The 12,961-nt window shown below is 48.1% G+C and overlaps 1 protein-coding gene across 1 annotated transcript; it reads right to left on the minus strand.

Annotated features, from left to right (window-relative positions):
* Positions 1–1,790: 1,790 nt before the first annotated feature.
* Positions 1,791–12,216, minus strand: LOC144932922 (UDP-N-acetylhexosamine pyrophosphorylase-like protein 1). Its single transcript, XM_078857321.1, has 10 exons — positions 12,043–12,216; positions 10,571–10,667; positions 9,843–10,035; positions 9,061–9,236; positions 7,933–8,105; positions 7,432–7,625; positions 6,278–6,418; positions 5,110–5,265; positions 3,556–3,610; positions 1,791–1,930 (listed from the first exon to the last, which is right to left on the minus strand). Exons 1-10 carry the CDS (start codon positions 12,214–12,216, stop codon positions 1,874–1,876), a joined length of 1,416 nt encoding a protein of 471 aa, XP_078713447.1. The 3' UTR covers positions 1,791–1,873.
* Between the last annotated feature and the right edge of the window lie 745 nt (positions 12,217–12,961).

Raw genomic sequence — 12,961 nt, forward strand, 5'->3', positions numbered from 1 at the left:
TCACAAATGTCTGACCCCCCTCCCCCCCTAGGTGCGTGACGTCATTTATGGATGGCCCCAAAGTTCTTTACGTTTAAAAATTATATCTTCTGTAAATGTTTTATTTTTTTGCTCGAATTTACAAACAAAAATGTAAGTCCAAAATCTCATAATTCCTAATATTAATTAAAAACGCTGAACATTTTCACCCGTTATGAATGGGAAATGGCATATTGGGAAACTGGAATTTCGGCGGCCTGTGGGCGCTTGATTCTAGCTTATGCTGAGGGTTTCTCAGTGCTTAGCGCGTCGCCCCCACTGATGTCCCCCCCCCCCCACCCCGTGTGCAGATACTACTGACTCTTGTATGTAGGGGTTGTTGGCATATATGCCTACCAGCAAACTGGAAAATAATCATTGAGAAATTAAGCCCTGCCTATAGCCTTTTGAAAAGTTCATAAACACCCTATCGTACATATCTTGTACGCACAAAAGAAAGATTTGCAATGTGTTGTAACGTTTCCATGCTAAACATACAATTTCACCTTGGTGCGCATTTGCTTGACAAATGAAAATACACAAGTGTGGTGTGGGATAGTGTGATTAACATACATTTGGAAACCAATGAATCTACATACATCACTTTAAAACACGGCATCCTGATTATTAAAACTTATGGCATTCCATTCCCAAAATTTACAAAGGCGATAAAAGAAACAAAACTAATGTTTGTGCTGCTTCAGCCATTGCCATTATCTCAATGAAAACATGATTTTAACATTTCAACCATTGCCCAATGAGCCTTATATACAACCTCCCTGTGAAATCTGCCAATCCTTTGCCAATCCACTCCTGGATGAGAGCATTGTGGGAATTAATTTGACCATATTGCACCACACTGGTTTATGGGGGGTTCGTACAATGCCCTCTGCTGCCCAGCAGATTACATGGCAGCTTATGACAGACCTTGCATGTATGGTGAGTCACCCATCCCAGAGTCATCCAGGCTCAACCCTGCCGAACTTGTGAAATTTCACGAGATTGGGCACATTCCGGTTGTGTTGGTCACAGGCGTGGCTTTGATGAGGCCCTATTAATTGGTTATTATGTGAAGTCAAAAGCAGTTTGAGGTTGCCTTAAGTAAATGCTCCTGAAAAACGATTTGAATAATAAAACACGTTCCCTTTTGCAATTAAAGAAATCCTTAGCCACTTATTATTGTGACTTCAGGTAATTGTGTTATCCGGGTTCTTGTTAACCTGAATATGCTGGATGTAATCTCAAGTGAAACGTAGCACCCATTTCAATTTTGTACGATTACTCTCCAACACACTGGTGGTTCTGAAGCAGGAATACATTTGGCACGTTTTATGAATCTGACACTTTTATTAATTGCCTTTATCGGGTGGAGGAGGGTTTACAACACAATTTTACGCGGTGCACCCCCCCCCCCCCATCTCAATTATGAATAAACGGTGTCATCCACAAATGTGAATGTTGCATTAAATGATTACATGTGGCTCATATTCACACAAAGGCAGTCACACCCTGCATATTGTTATTTCAACATTTCCATGGCAACCAAAGTGAACAGTTTTCACAAACAAATAAAAAAACAAAGACAACGATTGATACAGAAGCAGAGCTCTAGAGAGATCAGGATAGGCAACAATGTAAACCGAACCAATTTTAAAAAATGAATGGGATTCCTTTGGAATAAATACGACCATTAAAGAGTTAATTGTGTTACACAGTAAAACTCATTTAGATTACTGTATATATTGCAACAGAAAAATACAATACTACCGTTTCCCACATTGTAATGACAGTGTTATTGTATTTATAGCAGGAGGCGAAGGTTTTTGTTCGCACGGCCATTTCTTCAAACTCTCTACTAATCCAGAACGAATGGTGAAGGGAAAGTCTTGCCCTTGACGCGTTCTTGCAGAGCCTGCCAGGGTAAGGGAGAGTGGTACACATTGAACTCGACCGTTACACGCGGTTTCCTCTCCCCTGCACGGCCACTCTGGATGTCTTCTGTGTCACATTTAAATATTCTCAGTGGATGTCCTCGGTGTCATGCCTAAGAAATACTGACAATATTTTGGAAAAAAATCACGTTTTTTTTTACATATAGGCCTTCGCGACCAATATTATCCATGAGAAGTTTTTGTTTTTGAGTTAGATTGGCTGTGTCAGGTGGTGACGGGTTTAACGACACATTTATATTTGAATGACCTAACTAAAAAAAACCCTCTATTATAATCATGGTTTTGTTTGAGTCAACAAGGCAACGCAAATGCTGTTCATGCTGATGACGAAACCTTTAAAGAGACGGTTAAAAAAACAGTCGGTCTCAATACTGAGTCAATAGACAGTCGTTGCGTAGATGTGAATTACATCATGGCTCATGTCAAACATTTGACAGGGCACCCCCAGTGGCAACTGACCCTGTGGCACGAGGTGACAAAGCAACTGACCTGCTAACAGGAAGCTTGTCAGTGGAGGGCGACGATTGCTTTGCACAATTCTAGAAATTGACAAACGTGGCCCCTGATACCGGCACACAATGGCCTAGCCTTGCCAATGACGTCAGGGGATCTTTAATGGCCACACGCAGTATTAATCGGGGCAGCCGCTGGCTTCGGACTGTGAACCTCTGAAACAAGCAGCTAACTCATCGCCGCTGGGCCATGAACGGGGGGGGGGGGGGGGGCGCGAACTTAGCAGATCTGCAACGTCACCGATAACCACTGATAACCAATTGTTCGTAGGACACCCCCCAGCTTCCAGGAGTGCGGCTGTGGCCCCTGAATAATATCTTTCTTGCCCAATTACTTGGTAAAGTCAGGTTTTACACAATGAGTGGATCGTTACATACGATCCCAAAGTGCACCAGCCAAACTATACAATGACCTAATTCTCATTAGCAGTGGCAGAAGTCACAATCGGCTCAGGACTTTGTGATACCATTCGGAAAATTACGGCTTATTTTTACAATATTATGAACAGCAATATCAATCCACTTCTCGGTGAAGGACCCCTCAAGGATGTGGGATGAAATTTGAGTTGCCAAGTAAAGCCCACATACACTATTGCAACCTATTAGATGTCCTGCCATTTACGAACTATGTTGCATTTAAAAAAAAAATAATGGATGTCTCGGGGTGTCTTGCATACATGATGTCAGTGAATTACTGTACGTACGTTCCACCACCAATGGGATTATAGGTGTGTGGCACGATGCCAGTATAATAATGATGATGTCCCTTTTATCCAATACTGCGCATATTTTGCTGACCTGCCAAAAATTGGCCGGCTACAAGAATTACACTCTTCTCATGTTTAGTGAGAATAATAAATACAGACTGCCAGTAAGCTTGACCTCTGGTAAAAAACAAATCCCACGCTTCTTGACAGTAGCAATGAGACAAGCCTTGTCATAAATGTTTATACGGACACTTGGAAATACTAAGCGTTAACACAGTCACTTCCCGCACTCTGTGCAAATGAACAAAACACTTATTACAACAATTGCTAGCAAAGTCCCTTCTTTCAGCTGCCAGTGGTACCTACCTCACCAGCGTAGGACACAAGTGGCGATATCTCACACACCACTCCGCCAGAGCCACTGTGAACAAAAACAAACATTTTCAAGTGAATATCAATCTTTGAAGCATTCCACTTCACGCCACTTCTGCAAGAAAAAAGTGTGTCCTTGCTCAAACGGGTGTTGGGAGGTTCTTATCTCCATTGGTGGAAATTCCACATTCCGATTACATATATCAGTATCTTTAACCCTTTTCCATTTCGAGACATCTGCCAGTTGCATGGTGGGTGTCCTGTTCACTGCTGAATCTCAGAACGCGCAAGCAGTTAGCGTTAATTTTCTTTAGAGAGGCATAACGCCGTTGTTTTTAAAGACATGGCACTCACCGCAGAGAACTGTAGTGACACGACCGCACTCTATGATAGCTGGCGCCAAACTGTGCCATACGCGCCTTGTGAGAGCCTCGGTACTGATAAAGTTACGTAATAATTTTCTTCTGGTTTAATTTTGATGATGTACGTGTATGTACGTGTACGAAAGGGTTAATAGGAAATCTGCTTTTGACTCATGCATTTTACAGATGTGGAAATAATGATAGGTAGAGTTAATGCCAGCAGGGATTTTAACTTGCAGCTGTCTGACTATGCTCAGTAAGATTTAGCAGCTGTTGAATAGGTTCTACCATGGCCCAGGTTTGCACGTTCGCTGCTTGTTGTAGAGGTTCACGGTTCGATTCCATCGGCCTCCCTGGTTAATACTGCGGGTGTATTAACCATTGTAATAATACTCGCTGACTGCTTCACAGTGGACGTTAAATATTCCCCGACGGTGGCGAGATATTACCTACTTTGCCTGGTATACAGGAGTTCGTGGGTTTGATCATGACCTTGACGCATGTATATTTTGAGTTTGCATGTTCTCTCTCCCCGTGGTCACGTGGATTTTTCTCCGGGTCCTCCGGTTTTTCCCTCCACATTTAGAATGAACATCATGCGTTTAGAGTATTTAGCGATATAAATGTCCACATGATCAGCTACTTTGGTGAGCTATCATTTGTGGCCAGGTCGCTTCTGAAAAAGAGTTTTATAGTTCAGTGGGCCTTACCTGGTAAAATTAAAATAGCAGTAGTAAAAATAATATAAATACGCACAGTATTCGCTTCCTGTCGTAGAGAGACGACGACTCAGAGGTGCAAAGAACCACAGACAAGCGGGAAGGCAGCTACGCAATGAGCCGGCGCCAAAAACTGCCAAAGCTCTGCAGTCCTCTATTTATTAAGGTGTTATCGGTCAATTAATGAAGGCTTACATCTGGGAGAAAACTACAGCACCGGAGAAAACCCACGTGTGTGTAGGGGAAACACTTTGTCCCATACAGATGGAACAGGTGAAGTCCACATTTTTGCTGTACTGCCTTCTCCCGGCGAGCAAGGTTATGGCACCTGGATGCTCATGAGAAGGGAGTTTCACAACATGACCGTGATCCACCGGCCCTCCCCTCCACAGTGCTGGATTACAGGACACGTCCACAGCCACCACCGTCAGGCTAACAATAATAATAATGATGATGATGTCACGAACCTGCTCACGTGGCCCCCCGCCTTCTCCACCCAGTGTGCGTGCAGGCTGTACACGGCCTTCCGCGCCGTACTCGGACAATCCACCTGACCCGGCTTGTCCGCATTCTTCAGCGGCGAGAAGGCGTCCTCACGCAGCACCTCGAACACGGCGAAGTTCCTGTAACAGGGCGTGTACGCACGCTTAAACGCGTCAAGGGCGTGGGCCATCGGACCCAGTCCCACAGGCAGCCAGGACCAGTCAAGGGCCTTGCTCAATCAGAGGCAGGTCACGAGATATCGGAGCCGATTCATGCGTTGCCAGATACATTTCCTGTTGTTCTGAATTTCTGTTGGTGAATGTGTGGTGAGATCTCCGTTACTAGAAATGGAGTAAATCGCCAACGTGTTGTGTTTGGGGCATTTTGTCATTATGTGAATTTGGTACATAGTCAGGACAATATAATTAACCTTTCTAAATGGCGTGTAATGATTTGGCAGTTCATCACCTGAAGTATCTTCTTACTCTAAACATATATACGTATTTGAATCATGCAATTGAAAATCAGTCATTTATCTTTCGTGAAAATTAGATACAACGTGAAATCACATTGAGGCTGATGGAACGAAATAAACACAATGCAAATGATAAAAAGAAGAGTTGATAAGTGAATTGTGACCCCCAAATCACAAGAATATCCAATTGCATAGGGAGCAAAATGTTACTTGGCATACTTGCTAAACAACAAGGCGATATCTGTGATAGGAAAAATCCCAAAGGATAGTGACGATACCACAAAATGGCTTCTGATGAATTCCCAATGCTCGACCATTACCCAGATGGCGATTACTGCTGCACTGTGGAGAGTAGCGAGATGTTAAATACCTCGCCTGGTATGCAGGAGATTGTGGGTTTGATCCTGACCCTGACGCCTTTACATTTGCAGTTTGCATGCTCTCCCCGTGGTCGTGTGGATTTTTCTCCACGTGCGTTCAGAGTATCTGGCTGATATGCATTTCCATACAATAAACAACTTCGTTGAGCTATCATCTGTCGCCATTGAGTTTGGTGTAGGAATTTCAACTGCACCAGGGGCCATAACAACGGGCCAGGTGCCGGGCTACAAAGAGGGGGGCAGGGTAAACGAGTGACACCTGGCGAGGTGGCACCGCCTGGCGAGAGTGCCCCTCACTTTGAGAATGGGAATACGTCAAAGATGAACTTCTCCATCTTGATGCCGTTGGGCTTGTCGGGTGCCACGGGTCGACCCTCGTCGTCCACGTAGCCCACCTTCTTGTGCGCTACGTGGTACAGCATCTGCGGCTCGTACTGCCTGGTTGAAACAAAACATAAAACACGCAAAGGATCCATCGTATAGCCGACGTAGGCCGTCGAGGCAAGTTTAACGCACAGAGGCTTTTGCGATCAACATGATTCGTAATAGATTTTTGGGTGAGAGCGCACATTGATGACATTACACCACCTATATAAAGCCCAAGACTAGAGGACATTTTCAGGCTTCTGGGAATTGCCTGAAGACGCTGGATGGAACCACCAGCAAAACATCGAACCATATTAATGAATGTGTGTGAATTGCTCTCCAACAACACACTCGTGGTGCTGAAGCAGTAATAAATTGGCACATTTGTTTATGTGACAACTTTATTAATTGGCCGTGTTGGGTGGAGGAGGGTTGATGACACACATTTTACTCACGCAATCTGACCGACAAATCAATTATAAATCATGCTGAGGCAAGTTTTGTTCGCGATAACCTATTTAGGCCAGCACGGCACACAAGGGAGTGATGGTGTACAATTCACCACGCCTGACTACCTTTGTCTCCCCAGTGCTGACGCTTATGCATCATATACCAGGTGCTTATTTTAAGGTCCGAGTTGCCCTCAGGGAGACCCAGGACCAATTTAGATTATCTCTACCGATGTAGAGAGAATCTAAATTCTCTGGTTCTTTCGGTAAAGTCACGTAGATAGAAAAAATATTGAATTATTACAGATAGAAAAAATAAGAAATTCTTATAAATTCTTATTTTTTCTATCTACGTGACTTTACCGAAATAACCAGAAAGTATGGATTCCTGCAGTCACAAAAGCTTCAAATCAAGATAGAATCTAAATTGTCGTACGCAGTGGTGAAGGATCCCTGACTAAAGAGGCTCAAGGGACAAACAGACTCAGTGGCTCGAATGACGGAGTGGTGAAGCCTCCCTGAGCAGGGGATCATGGGACCGACTGACCTAGGCACCGGCTGATTGGAGCGGCACTGAAAGACTCTGGGCAGGTGAATGGGAGCGGCTGTGCTTGACGTGCAGACGCGCACACTTACCGCACCACCTTCTGCAGGAAATCGACGCTGAAGTAGTGGTTGCAGATGCTGGCGGCGCTGAACTCCAGGCGGCCGTGGGTGTCCCGCCGTGACGCCAACTCGGACGAGATCTCGCTGTACTCGAGCACGCGATAGTGGTCGCCCACCCGGCACACCACGCCCACGGACTCTGTGGGGTCCACCTTCTCCACCACCTGCACCACACACGGCCACGCCGTGTCATAGCACAGCATGCTATAACACATGAGTGGTGCTATCCACTCAACACCTCGTGTGTGTTGAGTGGCTAGCACCACAGCTCCTGCCCCCAACGGTCTTTTAAGGCTACATGGTGATGAGTATTCTCATCTTTGTCTTGCGTCTGCTGTGCATGTTCGCTGTGCACGTTGAACCAAAGGGGTGCAACATTTCGTGAGCATCTCTTACTCACGTCAATATTGCCCATCACGCCGACGACGTGGCGCGTGACGCTCATCGCGAGCACACGAGGATTCATCTCACCTCGGCGCCGCAGTCGGTGTTCTTGTGGATACAGAAGCCGAGAAATGCGGGATCCCCGACACGCACCAGCACGTTGTCCACGCAGTAGGTGTGCACGTGGCGCACACCGCGTGCCTGCATGTCGGCCAGCGCGCCCGACGAGCTGAGTGCGCGGTACACGCCGCCGTTACCATCTGCCACGCGCACAGCACGCACACACACATGCACACGCGCACGCAGTGTTCTTCATTGCAAAGCCCACGGGCCACATACCTGTCAACCCCTTATCAGTGCCAACCTCATTACAGATCAATTTAGGCCTTATTGGTCATTACGTGCCCTTATAAATCTCAACGTTCATCCTACAAGGGAGAAACAGAAATAGACAAAAAAATATTTGCCTGTATTGAAACGGCTGTATGCCATATGGACCTGAAAACTCAATTTTCCTGTATAAGAATGCGGGTAACCCGTACGGGTTAACAGCTATGCACTGGCAGCCCCTGATTGGCATTTAGTGTGGCCCCTGATGCGCGGTCCCCCACCAACAAGACGCAAAATGTGAAAACGCTCCTTGCAGGTGGTGTGACAAACCCCACGCTGATGTCTTATCAGCGGAGGTGCCCCCCCACCCTCTGAAAATGTGTGAAGAGCCCTGCACTAGCACGTTCAAATAAATACGCAAGATCCCCACGATAGATTCCCTAGCTGACTGTTGGCTTGGAGGATAGATCATGAGAGATTGTAACCGACGATAATGATGATACAAAGACGACAAAGACCCCCCCCCCCTATAGCCTTAACAGGCTATTGGAGTAAGTGCTGTTAGCAAGTAGCACCTATGAATGCTGTCACAGTGCAGCTATGAGGGAGTTGGGTGGCCAACACCACGCCCGGCCCACTTTGTCTCTCCAGTGATGATGTTTTCACACCTCACTGAGTCGACCTAACGGTGGCACATCACTGGTTCAAATATTCGCCACTGTTATTGATCTCCCCAACACAGGACCTCGTGCCACGCCTCATCAAAGCAATCTGAACCCCCCATACGACCCCCCCTGTGACCGCCCCGTGCGACCCCCCCCCCCGTACAAGCGACCCTTGCGACCTCACCCTGCGACCCCCCCCCCCCCCGTGCGAGCCTCTCACTGGGAGCCATGGCTATGAGCCCCTTGTCCTGCAGGATGATTTTGCCGGAGACGGTGAGCGCCGGCAGCTGCCCTTGCTGGAAGAAGCGCACCGAGTCCGGATCCAGCCCGAACCAGGCATGCTCCCGGAAGAAAGCCTCGGTGGGGACATGTGTGTGGGCACTCGTCACGATGTACCTGGTGCGACACGCGAGCCAACGATACGCAATGCAAATGGGCCTCCACCACCCACCCCCGACCGTCAATAACGCTGCGATTCACAACAGATTAACAACGCTTGGGGCGGGACCTCCTCTCACTAAAAGGAGGAACGATGATGGGATGACAGGCAGGAGAGTGAAAGAAAGGCAGCTTAGAAGATGGCCACTGTGAAAGGTGGAACAATAACATCAATTAGCTCAAGCGCAGCACTGAGATAGGTTTGTGAGGCTGGAAGGGATGATGGCCTTATTGACAGACGCGAGTGGTTTTTGACATGCGTGCTTCTGCATCGCAGCCAGCACACCCACACCGAACGTGATTTTGTCCGCGTACATTAATTTGGCGCATGGCAAATAACCGGCCCAGTGGGTACGTTCATCACCTCTCTTTTGCGAAGCTACTTAAAACTCTCCGACGTGCGTTCGCGTTGTACCTTGCGTTGTTCGGGACGATGTCCAAAGTTTCGCTGCTCAGAAAACCTCTTCAGGAAGAAAGCTACACTGCATGGCCATGAAGCCCTATGCATTGGTACCAACTAAAGCCCTCCGCCGGGACCACTCACACGCACTGTGGAACACCCACCAGGGCACGGGCTTAGCGGTGCCGGCCAGCCTCTGCAGGGCACGAATGCGCTCTGCCTGGAGCTGAAAGAGGGACTTCCCCGAGGGCAGTCCCACCGACACCATGCCCTTGGGGCACGACATGCCGAGACGCGTGCCCTGCCCACCGGCCAGCAGCAGCACCGCCATCCGCCCCTCGGCGATCTGCTCCAGGCCTAGGGCAGCGCACAACAACCCACAGCATCCGCAACTACGCCAAACAAAACGGCAGCAACGACAGTTGTCAATCGCCACCGGGTAGCGGTGGTGTCACACCGTGGCGGGAGCCCTCGTGAACACAACGCGCGTGTATGAAGCAAACCGCGTCCCGCCGTCCGCTTCACGGTGGACATTAAGGTTCCCGCGACGTCATTCGAAAGAGATTAGGCGACGTGTGCCAGTGTCACGGTCCACATTTTAGCAACGACATCCCCGCAAATGACTGACTCGAGGAAAACCACATCGCCCCCTATAGACAGGCTGCACCTGTCTGTGAAACGTAGCACACTTGTTATGATAGTTATGTATGATTACCAAATGTATTATTGTTAATATGTCTGTGCTAAGAGACATTTTGGGCGGGTGGGGGGGGGGGGGCACGGGGGGAGCGGGGGTTGGGGCGGGGTGTAAGGTGAAGGGATGGGGTGGGGGCGGGGTGCAGGGTGGTGGGACGGGGCTATACGAGCCGAACCAGCACGGCTCGGCGCTCACCTTGCTTTTCCCACTGGCTGAGCAGGCTGGCGGGGGAGCGCAACATGCTGCCAAATGCGTCCTCCGGCACCGGCTTCACGTCCTCTGGAGCCTCGGACTCCCCCTGTGCAGGGGGCAGGGGTCACCCAGGAACCGCGTGGGGCACGGTACACACACACCGTAACAGTGGGCTCCATGGTGGCGAGATGTTAACTACCTCGCCTGGTACGTAGGAGGTCATGGGTTCGATCTTTACCCTGACGCCTGCTGTGTATATGTAGTTTGCATGTTCTCTCTCTCCCCGTAGTCGCGTGGATTTTCTTCGGGTCCTCCGATTTCCACATTTAGAATCAACATGCGTTTTGAGTATTTGGCTGCTATAAATAATAACGCCACTTCATTGAGCTATCATTTGTGCCCAGGTCACTTCTGAAAAACAACTATATAGCTCAGTGGGCCCTAGCTGGTAAAATAAAAAAAATAGTTTAATAGTTTTAAAACAGGGGTCAAAAAGTCACCATCGCTGCCCGCCTGCAATTGCATACGTGCAGGCAGAACTGTTGTCAATCCACTGCTGGATGACCGCCTTCCCACACAGTGCGAGGCATGGGGCATTGAACCGAAGGATGTACTTCACCGCTCGTGTAATTGTGTGCGTTGGTGAAGGCGGGGAGCACAGACGTGAGAGCATAGAAGTCCAGTACAACAGTGAATGTTGCTGTACTTCCCTCTGCTGCCCGCTTTGTAACCACGTGTGATGGTCGCCCATCCAAGCACTATCATTCGGCTCACCCATGCTTAGCTTCTGAGGTTTTGATGAGATTGGGCGCATTCTCAAAGATTTGGTCGAAGGCCAATTTTGTGTTTATTTCCCCTCTCATTTGTTCTGGAAATCGCCACTGAAATGTGTTGCGTTGGGGACACTTGAGTAATTTGTGCGTTGAAGCGTACATAGGCCCAAGGGACTGGGTCTACTCACAGCCACAGAGGCTCGCATCTCCAAACTGAGACGCATTGCAACATATTTTTTATTTTCACGTTTGCAGCAAGAAGTATGACGTTGACCTCTTGCCTCTGCCATGTCCATCTTAGTTGCAAAGTGACAATGACCGCAATGTAATGGAGATAGCGATAATGATGACAGAGATGATGATGATGATGTGAATGTTGTTGACAATTATAACGTCGACGATGCTTACTATGACTGTGACGATGCACTTACAGGACGACTAAATGCTTCGGCAAAGAAGAGAGCCTTATAACAACTTCTCATCTCAACCATTCCGATGGCCTGCTGCCATCTAGCTAAGTACGCAGCACTCGCTAGGCATTAGTCTGCTGCGATGATGATGAAGGCATTTATAATCTTGATAATAACGATAAGGAACAATGATAACAACGAATGATGATGACGACGACGATGATGATGATGATGATACAGTAATGCCAGCTATGCACGATGACAATTTCGGTGATGATATGACGGGTCTCACCTGCCCACGTTGCATCGCCCGGTAGGATCGCCCCACCTCCTCGGGGTCAATGTCCTTCAGCTGGGAGAGCAGAGTGTCGCGCTGACCCTGGGACAGCTGCTCCCAGAAGCGGAACACGTGGCCCTGGCCGGCTGCCTCGTAGCGCGCACGCTGCTCGTCCACGTTCGCCGACATGGCTGTCTCTCTCTGTGGCACGGACACAGAAATCGCCACACCGAGCATTCAGCCCTGGACACCGTGGGGCGCATGAGCGATGTGCACAAGCGATGTGCACGTGTGTTCATCGCTGGGGCTTGAAAGCCCGGCAAAAGGCACGCGGCGATGTGGTCACAGCGGAGGCAGCGTTATGCACGGTCGGCCGTTTTCATCTCCTCAATGGTGATCTTCATGACCATCTCCTCCTTTCGTATGGTGTTTGAAAATAAATAAAGAGACTACAATTGTGTTATTAATGTTGTGAGCCATTCCGCAGCATCCAGAGTGGTTGATGAGTGGTGTCTGCTTGTTCCATCAGAGTACGCTTGGTTGTATTGGGCAGTCACCGGTGACATATCTGATGGTTTGCATCTCAATGTATTCGCAATAATGATGATGACAGTGACAAAGATGACAATAACGGATGATGATAGAGTTCATGACCATGCCACCACACCAGATATTACCCCTCTATTTAAGGAACGAAACAGGAGAACTTCTCCATAAATCTGGCTGTCGCCTGATGATGCTATTTGTGATTACTAGCAAAACGTCGTACTCATATTGTAAATGTTGTGGTTTGGCTCTCCGACACACAGGTGTGCTGTACAACTGATTGGCATGTTCTGTTTACATGACAAACCTTATTAATTAGCTGTGTCTGGTGGTGGTGGGTTTAACGACACATTCATATATTTACGCGATCTAACCCAACAAAAACCCG

This window comes from Lampetra fluviatilis, chromosome 6, assembly GCF_964198595.1.
Source record: "Lampetra fluviatilis chromosome 6, kcLamFluv1.1, whole genome shotgun sequence".
NCBI lineage: Eukaryota > Metazoa > Chordata > Hyperoartia > Petromyzontiformes > Petromyzontidae > Lampetra > Lampetra fluviatilis.

Excerpts from the sequence above, each read along its gene's own strand:
- LOC144932922 (XM_078857321.1), bottom strand. The coding sequence starts at position 12,216 with ATGTCGGCGAACGTGGACGAGCAGCGTGCGCGCTACGAGGCAGCCGGC. Across the intron at positions 9,237-9,842 it reads ACCGCTAAGCCCGTGCCCTG|GTACATCGTGACGAGTGCCC; the intron begins GTGGGTGTTCCA and ends GTGTCGCACCAG. Across the intron at positions 8,106-9,060 it reads GCTCATAGCCATGGCTCCCA|ATGGTAACGGCGGCGTGTAC; the intron begins GTGAGAGGCTCG and ends TGCGCGTGGCAG.